The 16,520-nt window shown below is 42.9% G+C and overlaps 1 protein-coding gene and 1 long non-coding RNA gene across 5 annotated transcripts in view; one reads left to right on the top strand and one right to left on the bottom strand.

The window, feature by feature from the left end:
* PARP1 (poly(ADP-ribose) polymerase 1) overlaps positions 1-16,520 on the bottom strand; it is a 53,632-nt gene that overhangs the window by 8,280 nt on the left and 28,832 nt on the right. The window contains exons 9-16 of the mRNA XM_073338698.2: positions 15,823-15,963; positions 14,728-14,970; positions 13,271-13,339; positions 11,875-12,007; positions 8,439-8,634; positions 6,794-6,922; positions 2,182-2,265; positions 494-616 (exon numbers count right to left, since the gene is read on the bottom strand). Of these exons, the coding sequence (XP_073194799.1) occupies positions 494-616; positions 2,182-2,265; positions 6,794-6,922; positions 8,439-8,634; positions 11,875-12,007; positions 13,271-13,339; positions 14,728-14,970; positions 15,823-15,963 (1,118 nt within the window). The remainder of the gene's footprint in view (positions 1-493; positions 617-2,181; positions 2,266-6,793; positions 6,923-8,438; positions 8,635-11,874; positions 12,008-13,270; positions 13,340-14,727; positions 14,971-15,822; positions 15,964-16,520) is intronic.
* LOC140909433 (uncharacterized) overlaps positions 1-16,520 on the top strand; it is a 39,705-nt gene that overhangs the window by 19,341 nt on the left and 3,844 nt on the right. For all 4 annotated transcript variants that reach the window (XR_012158203.2, XR_012158205.2, XR_012158206.2 and 1 more), the window contains 2 exons: positions 13,328-13,648; positions 14,752-15,180. This is a non-coding gene — a long non-coding RNA (uncharacterized LOC140909433). The remainder of the gene's footprint in view (positions 1-13,327; positions 13,649-14,751; positions 15,181-16,520) is intronic.

The raw sequence follows: 16,520 nt of genomic DNA, 5'->3' as shown, positions 1-16,520 counted from the left end.
TTTAAAACTTTACATCAGTAGATCCTTTGGCAAAGATATGCAACAGAATATGGGTGGGAGTCAGGCCTGAAAACCTAAAGTTATCCCACTCATACAGAGGATGAATTTGGCCCAGAATCTCTTTAGCTGTATATAAGCCACAAAGCCTATGAAGTGATGGTTAAGAGCTAGTTCAGCTTTTGTTATGCAAAGCACAGGGGACAATTCTTCAGACATTTCTGGATAACAGCTAAGCCAACTTAAACAGCACAGAAAGAAGCCTACCTACTTAAAACACAAAGCTACACTATTATAGTCACAGCCTTGCAGTGTCAAATAGGATTGCGAAAAGTTCTGTTCCAAACAATGAAGCAACGGTCACTTTTAAGTTGACTTAGTTAAATTCCTAGAAGAAGGCGTTTCCTCATTCACACTTAAAACGCAAATCTTCTACATTTGAATATCAGGTGCCAGAGCTGCTTTCCACAATAAATATCATAAGTTTCATTGATACCTGGATATGTTCTAGGTTATTTAAGAGAGGTGGTTTCTTCATCCCAAAGTCATGAGGTATCAGGGTATAAAAGCGATTGGAGAGATCCAGTATCTGAGAATCACTGCCACCATCAGACACTGCCTAAATGAGAAGAAGAGAAACGAATTCTGGGAAAGATCCATTCAACAATAGATGCATTCAAGGTACTTGTTTGGAAAGACTAGAAAAAATAAATGTTAACAATACAAGAACAGAGAAACATAACCAAAGTGATTTTAATGCTGAAACCCACTTAAATGAATAAAGGGACAGTCCTGTTAAATCACTTTCCATGTTCCAAATCAAAATACCTACAGCAATACAATCATTTTCTGGTAAAGGAACAACTGATAAAGGAATACGCTTGTTCGGGGAAAAAAACAAAAAAAAAACAGGTTCTGGTACACTAAAACAAACTGCAATAAAACCATAAGTGCAGACGTGCTGACTGCGTGAACCAGAGAACAGCTGAATGAATCATTTTGTTGCAGCAATCAGCCAATGTGCATTTATATGAAGTCTGGAAATGCCCCTCTGCATGCCTCTTTTGGGTACCATACAGAGGACTTTTGTGAGCTCTATGGGCAATACCGACTAGCGATCCTTGCAATGCTCCAAATCATGAGCAACAGTGCCTTCTAGCACCCAGAACAGATGAGCACTACAGCACATCTAAATGTATTATTAAGTAAACAGCTTAGAACCTCATCTTGGAATGCAGTGAACAGGAGTAACTCCACAAACTTCAGTGGATTAATCCCGCATTTACACCAGCAGCAGTGGATTTGGTCCTGTTTTAGGCCATGTCTACACCAGGGGCGCTACAGAGGCATAGCTACGGCATCACAGCTAGGCCTCTTATAACCCTGTAGTGTAGACACAGACTATGGTGATGGAAGGGGCTTTTCTATTGGCGTAGGAACTCCACTTCCCTGAGACACAGCAGTTAGGTCGACAGAGGCATTCTTCTGTCAACCTAGCTGCATCTACACCAGAGGTTAGGTCAGCATAGATATGGTGCTCAGGAAAGTGGATTTTTTTATACCCCAAGCACTGCAGCTATGTTTTAAGTGTAGACCAGGTTTAACTTTACATACTCCTCTACCACATGCTTAAAATACTGTTCTTCCTAAAGAACAAATCGGGTGTATTTACACTACAACACTGAAGTAATTAGTTGCATATTCACACTATGTCCTCGTAGGGCTGGTCTGCACTGGAAACTTACATTGGCAGAGCTGTGTCTCGTGTGTGTGAAAAATGCACGCCTGAGAGATGTAGCTATGCCGGTATAGGCAGCACAAGGTAGACAAAAAATTCTTCTGTTGTCCTAGCTACTGCCTCTTGGGAAAGTGGATTAACTACAGTGATGAAAGAACCCCTCCCGTTGCTGTAGTGAGTGTCTACACTGAAGCACTGCAGCTGTGTCACCATAGCATCTTAAGTGCAGACAGCCTCAGATACAGACACCATGGGTTAATTCAAAAAGAATGAAGCAGCTCCTTTACTGCAACATAAAGTATGTACTCTTCCTCCATTAACTTTTAGTTGATCAAAAAAAGTGTAAGCTCTGTAAAGCACAAATGCAGCAAGGAATCCAGTCGCGTTCTGAGCCCAGAATGACTTCTGAATTCCCTTGCTGGTTGTTAAGTCTGTTTCTTGCTCACCTGCTGAACCTCATTAAGGATGGAGTATGCACTCTGGATTTGCCTCTTGCTCAGCTTTCCCAGTGGCATCTTCTGGAGGTCAATCTGACAAGGAGATTTGTTGAAGCAATTAAAACAGGACTCCATTACAATGAAACCCCCATAGTTCCTCTCATCTGGCCATCAGAAAGATTTGAGTCTCCAGACAGAATACATTATATAAAAATTAAAACATTTCAGAGCTAGCATTTATCTGCATGGATTGAAGAATGACTAGAGTAGTGCAGCCAGAATATGGACACGTTATCTCCCAATGAGACAAAATTATGTCTGTAACTTAAGACAATGTGCAGTACTTGGCCTGAACAAAATAAGTGTTTCAGTCTAAGGTTTAACATTTACCTAATGCCATAAGCATTCATGACCCTTTACAATTAAGTCTGCTGCTGGAGAAACTAATATAAAATGGCAGTTTGAACAGAATAAAATATCCTTCAGGAGATCACATAATGTGCCCAGGGTTTTTACTGCAGTAACAGTCCAAGCGTACTCCATTTTCAGCATTTGCACTTGGCACCTGTACAAAACTACAGAGTAAAGCATGAGGAAGTTGTATTCTGTATTTTGCATACAGAGTGCCCCATCAAGGCACATGCCAACTAAAAGTGTAATCTCACAGTACAAATTACGCTTCTGTTTTCCACATTTTATTTACTAATTTATTTTAGAAATAGATGTTGCCTGGCACCTCCACCTATCTCACCCTCCCCACTTTTTGGGCAAACTAATTACCCCACCTCCGCCCCCGATATTAATTCTTTCTTAAGACCTTCCCAGATCTCTCTCTGGTCTGGCAGCACAGTTTTGATAAGAGTGTCTTTTGAACAGCTGGAACTTGGGAGTTTTAGCTTAAAACTAGACCTGTTCATGCACCAGCTTTGTAATGAAGCAGCTCTGTATGTGGCAGCATTTAACAAAGCTCCATTTTAACTGAAAGTTTTACGACAGGTTATGGATATGCTCTGGACATTAGCAGTCCTCATAGAACACACCTCAGCTCAGCAGGTCAGTACTATCTGTGTAGTTAGAACACTGACTGACAGGCACCAGGTCCAAAATCCTCATTGCAGAGAGGAAAACTGTAGGGCAGCTGGTTCCAAACAGGATTCAATGGCAGAACCCTCTAGGAAACTCCACAAATCTTTTCCTGTTGGATAAATTCTATTTTATTCATTAAAGTGAAATTAAAATTCCCAGCTACATGCACACCCCTTCTGCACAGGAGCTTGAGAAGCTCTTCTGAACCAGTGAGCCTTGCCACCCAAGTTCTGAAGTAATTTGCATGGCAATTTGCACCTTGTATCATGGTACAGAGATTTGCTTCCCCCTCCTGCTGCATCTACAACATGATGAAATCCAGCAATAAAGAAAAAAACAAGTTGGATGGAGAGATAGAAGTCACAGCCTCAGATGTGACAGAATGCAACTTATGATATCTTGGGGACACTCATTTAGAGGGACACATGCACTTTCAGGAAAAATCGGACAAAGCATTCTCAGTGATGACTATTTAGGCTAGCCACTACCTAGACCAATACACATTAGACTGTTATGTAGCCTCCCAAGAGGCCAGGTCTGGGCTGAAGTGCTGGAAGCCCCTTCCTAGAGTCACTTAAAACTAGCATTACCAGGGTGGACTGGACTAAATGCCCCAATATAACTTCCATCTCCAATTGCTATATAGGAAGTAAAGTGGCAAATGAGATGTACAACTATGATTTTAAGCTGCAAAGCAACATTGATCTGATCTGTTTAATTTTGGACAAAACAGCACAGAGATCATGAAGGATCAGGTCTAGATCAATAATATAGCCACTTTGTTGCTGCCAAATGCATCAGGTATATTGTCAGAATCACCTCCAGTGCAGTCACAAGCACCAGGTGGGACATGATGACAAAGCAACGCAGAAGCTGCAGACATATGGAGTACCAGCAGCAAAACAATTAATACACCAATGCTTCGCAAAGGGGTAATGTAGTACTTCGCCCCAGTGCTCGATGTCTCCATCCAGGAATGAGAAGGGACAGTACTAGGGTAGTTCAGGTCCTAGTCCACCTAGCAGGTGTTTACTACAAGGCAATGGTGGGAAGAACTGTAACAGGCCTGGGATAGGGTTAAGTGAGGGGAAGTCTTTACAGAATTAGAAAGCTGAAGAGAGTCTTCAGATCACCCCCATCATGGAAATAATCCTTTACATCACAGTAAATCTACCGGGAAAAAGCCTGAAGCTGCCAAAGCTATCTACACACATTGGGAGTGCCTGGATACGGTGCAGTAAATAAAAGCACATGAAATCAGGTGGATGAAAGGACCTCATAAACCCCTTGGGGAGACTGCAGACAGTTTTTGGCTCCCTAGCAGAGGCAAATATTCTTCCCTCATTGGAAAGAGATGCTGCTCCCGTACATGGGATAATACTGAAGCCAGAATCTAATGGGAAGAGCAAGTCTCCATTCTAGCTCTAAGAGCCATACAGATCCTCAGATGGCACAAATTAGCATGGATCCAATGGAGCTAATTTTCTCCAGATGATCTGGACAGTACTGGAAATGGAGGATCATTAGCATTTATTTTAGGGGCTTTAATTCAAAAGCCACAGAATATACAGGAAAATCTCTTCTCATAGATGCTTCAGAATGTGCTTGCACATTAAAAGGACTTCAGGTATACAGAGTTTCACTGCACATGACAAACTGCAGTGTAGTTGTAGAAAAGGTGGTGTGCAAATTAATCTATATGTCACAGAGAGCAAGCAACACCTCTTTCAATATGCAATTTTATGCTAGGTAAAGTAAACTACCTTTATAGGCTGACCAAAGAAAGCCAGAGAGAAAAGTTGTTTAACATTACAGATGCCCTGACATGCAGCAGTTCACCCACAACATTAAAAATAGATTTGGAGACTGCAGATGAATGTTAGTACACACGTTTATATGGAGCAAGGCAGGCATATGGCCCTACTTGAATTGTGGGATGATTATCAAAACACAGTGGCTGAATTGTGGACAAGCCATGAAAAATTGCAGAAAAGTAATAATGGACCTTATTATTTGTGATAATAAAGCCCATTATTATTTTTCCATGATTTTCCGCTGTGGGCTGCCCAGGGCCTCCTCTGTCAGCGCAGACTGGGCTCCCGCTGTCCAATTGCGGTAGAAGCCTAATATTGTGGAATCCGCAATTTCTGCAATATTGCAAGTTAAGTAGGGCCTTAGGCAGGCACTACCAGACCATTCTTAGCCCCACCTGTTTGGATTCATAGCTATAGGTTATACTAAAGACATGGGAAGAAGGGTGGATCACAGTGCTTTTTTCCCCACAACTGAGAGTGGTGAGCCATTGACCACGTCTACACTACAATCTTAAGTCGACCTATATTAGGTCGACTTACAGCCACCATAGTAATTACTATCTTCCTCTTCTGCTAGTGGTGCACATCTTAACTGAAGAGGGGCAGTGTGGGGTGGGGGCTGAGAGCCAGGGCTCTCAGGTCTGCACAGCTCCCAGTCGGGAGCAGGGGGACAGCCGCTTGGGGCTTCTTGCCTCCCATCAGCCGGAAGCAGCTGCCTGGGGCCTCTCGCCTCTGGCGGGGAGATCCACACCCAGAGTCCAGTCAGCTGCCATGTTCTTGGGTGGGTGTCGGAACCCCAGGGGCAGCGGGGAGTCTGGGTAGCAGCCCAATTTGGAGTGGAGAACCCGCAGCAGCCCAGCTGGGGAGCCAGGAACCAGCTTTCTGGTCAATTTCACAGCTGATGTAAGGAACGCAGTGTCTACACAGACACTGTGTCACCCTACCTACACAGATATAAGCCCTATGCCTCTCATGGAGGTGGAGTTATGTCGTTGGTGTAGGAGGGTAAATTACATCAGCGTGAGCAAAGCTGTAGAGTAGACACCGATATAGTTAGATCGATATAAGCTGCCTCATGTCAACCTAACTCCGTAGTGTAGAGCAAGCCTTAGAAACATTACACAAGAATCCGGCATTTGACATGACTAAGAGGAGGAAATAGGCTTTATCTAAACATCACCTTACTGCACATATCAGCTTTCTGTGTACCTCCAGAGTCTCTGTTACTTAAATTTACTAATAATAGTTTTACTGGTGTCAGTGCTGCAGACCCAGAAGGGTGTTTCTTGCCTCATGTACCGATGGCCATCTGAGTTAAGATTCCAAAACCTCTACCAATGGTGATGATATGCATAGCACAGAATGATTTTCCTGATCCCAGGCTGAGCTTACAGGATGAGCAGACAGAAAAGTCCCCTTTAGATTTACAAGCTGAGAACATTTGATACAGAAGTCATTAATGAAAAAGATGCACCAAGATGACATTTGTACAGTTACGATTTAAAAAAAACGATAAATGATCCTTCGAACTAGTGATAAAGGCTGGTTAGACACCCCTCCCCCCCCCAACATAGGGCCTGTTTCAATGTCCTCCAAAGTCAATGAAGGATTCCCATTGACAGTGCTGGATCAGATCCACAGTGCGAACGGCCTGCTACTGCCGGCATAACTATGGTGTCTAGTGGGAAGGAGTGACGAGAAACAAGCAAAAGTGCAAGTACCTCAAATTCCACCATGGCTTTCTTCATGCTCTCCACATCGAAGATCATCTTAATAAGGTCCTGGACTGGCTTAGGAAGCTTTGACTTGGTCCCAGCACTAACGGTCAGTTTCCTCACCGCTTCTTCATCCTAGAAAGAGTAAATACCAACACACCAAGGGATAAGGAAAATGGACTGATTGTCATGGTAACAACTCAAGACCAAGTTGGAGAGGGCACACTATTGCACACAAGACTAAATTTTGGTGGGAAATAGGGAGTATTGCTCTGACAATACAAAGCAAGGGGACGTTAAGTCTGTATTAATAAAAACTGAATCACCATTAACTTGACGTACATGATTTCAAGGGGTGCTCCATGTAAATGCAAGTTAAATTTAGAAGAACATATTTTTCATCTTCACATCTGTATTGTTGCTTCACCCAAAGCAATATTAAATAGATTTTCTTTTTCAACAATACTTAGCATGTATGTAGATCTTGGTCTGAACTAGGGGACTGTGCTTTGTTTGAACTTCACAGCCTGTAAGGTCAACTACTTAAAAAATATACTAATAATTTTCAATACATTTCTATTGTAAATTTTCTCTATTCATGGAACAGTCCAGTAGTCTTCTGTGGACCACAATGTAATCTGTGTGTTCTCCTGGATATAGATCAAAGATGCTATAGCCTGATCAATAAAGCATCTGCCTTGTACTTCAAAACAGAATTCTGTGTGCGTTGAGGTTGTAATTTTATTAACAGTTCATCAGTGTAACATTCTGAATTAATGCAGACCACTTCGCTAAAGTTATGTATTTTTATATTCAAACATTTTAGTTGACATCCAACAATTTGGCCATATGAATATGCAATAGCTAGAAAATATTTTCTAATTTTTTTGTTACTGCTATCTTAGGGGCTATGTTCAATAACTGTAGGTTTAAAAATGCTCAGAAGTAGGATTAAAGTTGAGGATATCCCTTTAAGTAAACTCTCAGAAGTTTTCATGGGCCAGAAGAGGGAGAATTCTTGTTTTACTATTTAAACAGCTGACTTTTCTGCAATGGCTGATTTCTCTTTTTCAGTCTGTTCAGTATGTGCATTTCACAGAACTCTGGGGAAGAGCCAGTTTTAGTGTTTCCTCTGTGTGGATGGGTCACTCATACAGGGGAAGAGCAGAGTAGTACTTTTTTAAAAATAGGAAAATGAGACTGTGATGTACAACTGGCCTGGGTCTCGGGGATCTGGGTAGTACATGAAACGACTTTTGACTTATTTTAAATGACAACTTTTCAATTGGTGTCCTTTTAACTTCCCCAATTGAGAGGTCCCAAAAGTGGACACACAGCGTCAACTTAAAGGCATCGGAGCTAACTTTAGCTTTAACACTTTTCTAACGTGACTCGTTATCTATTTAAATGCACTATTGTTCACATCTGATCTGCACGGTAAATCACGTAGGGTAGGCACAGTATCATCTTACGTTTGCAGAGCACTGAGCATAGTTTAGCACTCAGCCTAATGCAAAATATCCGGATTCCTGCACCTTATCCGTTTGTTGAACTAATGCATTCAAAAAGCAGATTAAGATAGTGAAGGATAAGCATTTTCCTTTGTGTAAGAAAGAATTATCTTCCCAGCACAGGATTATTAGGGAGTTACCTGTCCATAGTCTATTTCCAGAGGGTAGAATTTTTTTGGATATTTAGTGAAGTTCTTGGAATGCCACGAGTTGCCCGTTTTCTCTTCATACAAATTCAAAAAGTGCTCAATGGCATCATCTTTAGACGGCATCTGCTCCAGTTTGTTACTCCCAATCACAGTGCCAACACGACCCCAAGATCTGAAAACCCAGTACCTAGAAGCAAACAAAACAGGAAAAGGGGACACAAGTAAGATCTCTGGATCCCAGTTCTAAATTAATCTGATCCCACGATAAAGACTGCACGGATATCAGCATAGTATCAGAATCATCCATCTGCATTATCATTAAATGGAAGGCTCTCTCGTTTTGGAATGACTACACAAACACACACACACACACACAAAATGGGCCAAGTTTTTATATAGCAATACCTACAGGCAAAAAGTGGCTGCCACAAAAAGGTGTGCACACTATGTAGGCACCAATATTGAATTTGATGTGTGAATGTAGTACTGACGGCCACTAGATTAACAGCTCTGGAGGCAAATGTGAGGGTAGCAGCGAAAGCTTTCCTTTACTATCCTATCATCATGCTTCAACTTTGACCTGGAGGGACCGTCTCCAAGGCCTGGTCTAATGCAGTTTTTTGTACTAATTTCACTATTTCAGTTGGGGCTGATTTTTTACTGAAATAATCAAAGGAGTACATTGTTGTATTACAAAGGAGCCTTTATACCGGTATAACAATGTCCACACTAGGAGGATTGTACTGCTTTAGCAATACTGGTATAGTTAAAATAGGGCCACTTCTGTGTATAGACAAGCCCTATGGCAGAGAGCCAGGCAACCCTTTGCAATCTCAGGAGACACCAACAAAGGTGCCACCTGGTGTCCATTGTGGCTGAGATGCTGGCACTTGGGCCCTACCAAATTCACAGACCATTTTGGTCAATTTCAGGGCCGTGGGATTTTAAAAATAGTCTATTTCATGGTTTCAGATGTTCACATCTGAAATTTCATGGTGTTGTAACCGTGGGGGATCCTGACCCAAAAGGGGGTTGGTAAAGCTGTTGTAGGGGGTTCGCGGGATTGCCACCCTCACTTCTGCGCTGCCTTCAGATCTGGGCACTAAAGACAGCACAGCAGTGGAGTTTCCTGAAGCTGAGGGAGGTACCTGGAGGTAGGTCTGATCTCTCCTGGAGTGCGGCCGTACAGGGGAAGAAGTCGTCCCGTCTCTCTCCAGCCCTGCTGGGACTAGCCACTAGAGCCTGGTGCACAGTAGGAGACCCCAGTTGGGGCACCTCCAGCCCTGCCCCTCTCCTACAATAACTAGATTTAATGGGGGAGATCTGATTTCACGGTCTGTGATGTGTTTTTCATGGTGGTGAATTTGGTAGGGCCCTACCTATGGGACCTGGATTAAAACTGACCTTGTTTCATCATTGACGCCCAACAACAGCAACCAAACGGTAGAACATATTTTGCTCACTACCAACGTGAACCTCTCATCTCTAGTCTGCCAGTTCAGCTCTATAGTCCGTCACTAGTCACCTGTGCCATCCAGTCCTCCCATCTACACACCCAGAAAACCTTTAACATTGATACACTAGTCTGATTGCTTTGCCTGTGTGCTGTATCTCTTTCTCCCCACCCTTTATTCATCTATCATTTTACATTACATGTCTTTGGGAAAGGGATCAGCCTCTATCTTGCAATCAACTAACATGTCTGGGCTCTACTGTGGGCTAAAGAAGACAATACTGCAGAGTAAGATTAATTAGGATTTCAGTGCTTTTTTGTTATCAATGCCCAACTTTACATCACACTCAAAAACATAGGGGCATGGCTACAAATGTCAGATTTCACCACTAATCATTACATGTTTGCCATAAGCAGCAGCACTGTAAGATGGTTCAACTTCCATTTGAGAGAGTCAGAGTTGTGCCTGCTGACACCAAGGCTGAACTGGCCTATAGTGGAGCCAGATGAGACAGTTATTCAAAGAGATTCTGATGGCTCTTGGGGTTCAGGGGGAGAGAGAGAAGGGAGAGACAGAATCAACTCTCGTGACTGCACAGACAAAGGATCCAAAGTGTCTGACACATAAAAGGAGAGAAACAAGGAATTCAATAGTCAAAGTAGCAATCCAGAATGAAGCGAGCAAGTGGAAAGCCCAAAATTCCCATTTGTGCCCAATGTCATATTTTATAGAGCTACAACTCCACTGCCTATATCCAGTCACTGCTATGGCTAATTTTTGCTTTGTGTAATGTGGAAACTGAACAGAATAACGCAAATTTCAGCTTACTGTGGTCAGACATTTTCAAAACAGCCGCTAGGAAATCCTTGTTAAGCATGCACAACTTTAAACTATTCACTAACTAGGCAAGACTCCAAATCCTGGTCTAAATTTAAAGAAAGAGAAACTGTCAAAATACAATCATTTACAAGTCCAGCTGTGGTACTGGCACCATCTTAAAAGAGTTTTTGCATGATTTGTAGACATACGGTTAATCAATTTTTCTGATTTGTCAGCACTGAATACCAGCCCTGAAATTTCATCCCATACCAATCAGAAATCCAGATATGGGAACTGGTAACAAGGGTCCAATTTAAAGTATAAGTCATCCACAGCTGAAATAGGCAGCTTATCTGCAGCCCTATTGTGCATTCTCTCTCCTACTAGAGAATCAATTTTCCCCAAGGCCCTCTTGACGGCACCTTCTTCAATAGTATAGCATGTGCACAATTCTGATGTATGCTTGGCCGAGACGGGGGCATGATGCTTCCTGGCCCATTTCAATACATCTTGCCAAACCTCAGGGTACTGATTTCTACATGCTTACACAGATGTGGAGAAGCCTGAAACTGAGCTGGCCTCCAGAGGCTTCAGAGTCATCTCGCACCAAACAGGAGTTAGAGGGAAAAAAATGCAACCTGCACGTCTCTTCATAAACAATGTCCCAAAATAAAATGGGCACACTTGTGCCAAATCCTGCCTTGCTGCTCTTGAATGCTGAGACACCGGTCCCAGGACATTATAGTTTGGGTGTACATCATTTAATTAACCCTAATTCTTTATCTAAAAAACCCCAACTGCTCAATCTGGGATGTTTTCACTGTCAGTGGAACTGAGCACAAACCAGACTTGCTCAGGTGCTTATCAATTCCTAATTTCCATTTCACCCTGTAGGTTTACTTTTTTTCCATCTCACTTTATTCGGCAAAAATGAAACTGCATTGGTCAGTTTCACTTCCATGTTCTCATGCACTTACGCGATGTTGATGTAGTTGGGTTTCCAGAACTACAAAGGAACTTTTCCATACAGAACAAAACAAACATCACAGAAATTTTTAAAAGAAGTCATGAAGACATTTCTATTCATATTTGGCAGTTGTAAAAAAAAAAATTTACTGTAAAAACCCCACATTTCCATGGGAAATTAAACCCACCTGATCTCTCTGTCATCCTCCAGTAGCTGCAGTTTGTAATAGGAATTGGTTCCTCTGACAATATCTACCAAGCCGAGCGTGGCACTGAATATTTTACCACTCTTTTCAAAGACATGAGCAGAGTCCTCCAAACCTACGAAGAAAGGTAGTGAATTAGAGCCAGGGTGGGGTAGTCATTTTGTATCTCCTTTCCTTATTCAGACTAATTTTGTGTATGCAGACTTAACCAAGAAATATTAAGACACACAGGCACAAAACTGGGTGACTGGGCAACAAAATGACAGATTAAATTCAGTGTTGATAAGTTCAAAGTAATGCACATTGGAAAACATAATCCAAACTATACATATAAAATGATAGGATCTAAAGAAAGATATCTTGGAGTCACTGTGGATAGTTCACTGAACACATCCACTCAATGTGCAGCGGCAGTCAGAAAAGCAAACAGAAGGCTGTGAATCATTAAGGATAGATAATAAGACAGAAAATATCATATTGCCTCTATATAAATCCATGGTACACCCACATCTTGAATACTGTGTGCAGATGTGGTCGCCCCATCTCAAAAAAGATATATTGGAATTGGAAAAGGTTCAGAAAAAGGGCAACAAAAATTATTAGAGGTATGGAACGGCTTCCATATGAGGAAAGATTAATAAGACTGGGACTTTTCAGCTTGGAAAAGAGACGACTAATGGGGGATATGATAGAGGTCTATAAAATCATGGACTGTCATGGAGAAAGTAAATAAGGAAGTGTTATTTACTCCTTCTCAGAACATAAGAACTAGGGGTCACCAAATGAAATTAATAGGCAGCAGGTTTAACACAAACAAAAGGAAGTATTTTTTCACACAACACACAGTCAACCTGTGGAACTCCTTGCCAGAGGATGTTGTGAAGGCCAAGACTATAACAGGGTTCAAAAAAGAACCCTGTTCTGTTCATTCCCTCTGGGACATCTGGAACTGGTCACTGTCAGAAGACAGGATACTGGGCTAGATGGTCCTTTGGTCTGACCCATTATGGCCGTTCTTATGCATGCAGACAATGGAAAAGCCATTGTTATTTCTATGCATATCCAGGATGAGCACCAGCATTAAACATTTCACCAAGCAAATGTTTCTTCTATGGGGTAGGCAGCGCGAAAGGTGCTGAGAATCCACAACTCCTAGGTACCTCACTGGGAACCAAAGAGCACTCAAATCTCAGGTGTGGGCCATCATGGTTCTTTTGCAGAGGAGAACTTAAAACATAGAATTTGGTCCGCTGATTGGATCAGTAGCTTCCCCGGCTAGGGCTGGGTATTGATGGGGACTGCGATGTGAACGCATGGTTTCAAACGGATCAAACTCTGGCTAGGATGGTTGGAGGCACAGCTGGTTTTCAGCACTCACCTGAATCAGGATCCACTGCTGCTCCTCCTTTAACTGTTAACTTCATTTTCTTTTCAGACTTGCTGGTTCCTGAAGAAAGAGATGGAAAGACTTACATTTTTAATCTGATAAAGCAGGATTGTCTGAAGAACTCTCCTTGAATCAATGCTCAAGTTCTTTAAAAGCAGTAGAGTAGTTTTCATCCTGTCTGGATTCACACCGACAGGTTCCACCTCTATAAAGCACACTGCTCTTCTAAAGCAATGTTAGAAAGTCACTGCACTTTGACTTCCAGCTACACTGCACTTTACGTGATCTAACCTGGGAACTGGCCATCCTGTCTTCTCCCCTGCCTCCACCAAACAGGTGGAATGTGTTAGTTATCCTGCTAGAATTTTGGTGAGAGTTGCCTCCATTAATTAAAACCCGGACAATTGTTTATGAACGATACATTCAGATTCTGCTGCTGTGGGCCAGGCTGTTAATGCAACATACAACATGTGAAAATTTAAGTTTGGGGGTCATGAACTCTGTTCCTCACCTCTGAGCAATCAAAGGTTGGAAGGATCCATGGAGACAGCACATTCACACACCAGAGAAATGGATGGAAGAGGAAGGTATTGTGTAGCACTGGCTGTCTCTAGACAGAAACATTATACAGGCCTCCTTAACAGTCTCAAATGTGCCCCATGAACTCAGCATCACAAGGTAGTGGTCTCTCTACAACTTTTGCACATTAGCTAGAATGATGATAAATTCACAAGGCTGAACTCAGTGCAATTGTTTCTGAAGTTTAATTTATATACATTGAACTTACCTACTCATCTTGGACCCTATATAAAAGCCTATGTTTGTACCTGAGCTTGCCTATTGCTCAGATGGGGACTGTCACCAGTATTAACAGATTTATTTTGTTGAAAGAGTCACTATATTTTGGAAAAAGAAAAGGAGTACTTGTGGGTGTCTGGTAGAGCATGGGACTGAGAACCCAGGAATCTTGGGTTCTGCCACTCAATATATGACCCAGAGTAAGTCACAGAGCATAGGGGTGTGTGGATTTATACCAGCAGAGTATCTCAGGTATAAGGATAGAGAAGCAGAGTTATGTCATTGGCTCCCCCAGTGTTATTTCAAACTAAGGAATACCAGAGGCCGTCTCTCTCTCTCCCAGGCAAGAGTGAGCTAGAAGAGGGAGAGGTAGTATGGCAGGGAGAAACTCTACGAACAGCCTGTTCGGGAGGGAGTTTGGACATTGAGGCTGGTCTGGCCTTGGGGCTTTGTTACTCAAAGAAAGAATAAGGGCCCAATTTTGGGAAAGGGACGAGTTTGGACTATAGCCAGGGTACCTGTGCTGTGTGAGGAGCCCACCCATTCCCCTCAGACCCTCACACAAGAGGCACGCTATGGAAGGGTAAAGCAATGCTTAAACACACGGTAACAAACGCTCCTGTGGAGACAAGAGTCATTGTGTTTTTCACCTTGCTCTTCCTTGACCTTCCCAGCACTCTTCACGTTTGGGAGCCCGCTGGACTTTCCTCCCAGGGACGTCTCCGTGTGCTCCTGCTTCACCTCTGCACCCCAAGGCGAGAGCGCATGCAGCGACAGGAGCTCCTGGAAGCCCTTGCTGGAGGATTTCACATCCTGCAGAAACTGCTCTGAGACCACTCGGACTTTGGCCTCCTTCACTTCTTCCATCTTCTTGGTCATTTTCTCAATTTCCTCTGCAAGGAGGGGGATAAGAGTCAGGGAAACCGTAATCCAAGTTTCCTGGAGCAAACGTTACAGCGACAAAGACAGCGCGGAGCCCTTCTGAGACGCTCGGATTCTAGCCCTGCTGTGCTGGTCCAGGCTTTGTAATGTTTTAAAGAGGTGCTTTGCATGTGCCACACCTGCCCCAAACAAAATCCCCAACAGCGTCGTCTAGGCTAAAAGTAAGTTACCTGTTGCACAGTGACTTTCTGGATTTCAAACCCTGCCTCACCTCCCAGCTGGGCCAGGGGCTGGGTGGGAGCTGCTCTGATGAGCCCTGTGGTAGCATCCTACAGGCCAACTGTCTATCAGGGACATTTCTCCCCTACACCATAAGGGCCTGATATTGCACCTTTGAAGTCAACAGTTTTCCTATTACTTCAGTGGGAGCAGGACCTAACATTGAAATAGTCACAACGAGGCCATGAATGAATGCTATTAAATAGTTACGCCCCACCCCAAATTTGACATGTAGATACCTACATCAACCTCAGCTACCAGTTACATAAAAGAAGCCACTTCACAATTAAAACACGGTCTAGTCCTTTTAAATCCAAAACAGAAATATAGCTATTCCTGACATCAGTTCTACTGCAGAGTCAGGAAAACACTAGGAGATCACTCAGAACTAAGAGCGCTATAGAAAGTCATGCTTACAAAGTATACTTCTATTCACTTTTCCAAGAATATGAAAAAAACCCACTATCCAAACATGGCTCAACAGAATGTCACCTCCAGCCTTTACACAGGAATTTAACTATGGCCTCTATAATCTCCTAACTCCCAAGTCCTAAGGTTGCTGTTGATATAGCACTGTTCCTCACTTTGTGTGCTGATGCAAAGGGTAGCCTTGTTTGCTGTCCCTGTCACCTTTCCGCCCAGGTCCTCAATCATAGCCTTCACTTCTTCCTTGTTCCTGGATAATTTTCCAAGGGTCAAAATCTTCATGCTGGATAATGGCTTATCTAGTTGTTCAGAAATAAAAACATCATGTAAGTAAAGAGCACTGAGCACCAAACCCACAGATCCTGAATCTGATACTCTGAGCAACGGTCAGTACAGAGCACCTACAAGCCAGCATAACGCAATGTACATTGTAGTAAGCTTCCTGGGAAGCGGGGCGGAGAAATGAAAAGGGTTTTACCCTGGCACTCGCACCTTCCCAGCAGACACTGCTTGCATACTGTTGGCTATGAAGTGCTAACACAGCTTCCCTTTCCCACGTACAGCGAAGGGATGGAAGAGAAACCAAAAGGTAACATTTAAGCCACAAAGGGCACCTCCTCCATTGAAAAGCTGCTTTGGGGGAATTGGAGAGGGAGGATGTCTCGACGAGACCAGAGTGTGAAGCAGATATGATACTGAGCTGTCTTGGCTCTGTAACCACTCGGGATCGAAGTGGTAACACAGCTGGAGCACTATCATGTTACAGATCAAACACACCTGTAATAGATTTTGCAGTCTAGACAGCCACAAACACTGAAACATATCACAGGAACACTGAAGACTGTTACAAGTACTG

This window comes from Lepidochelys kempii, chromosome 3 (assembly GCF_965140285.1).
Source record: "Lepidochelys kempii isolate rLepKem1 chromosome 3, rLepKem1.hap1, whole genome shotgun sequence".
NCBI classification, from domain to species: domain Eukaryota; kingdom Metazoa; phylum Chordata; order Testudines; family Cheloniidae; genus Lepidochelys; species Lepidochelys kempii.
Note: the sequence above shows the minus strand (reverse complement) of the source record. Positions and strands in the feature narration are given on the sequence as shown.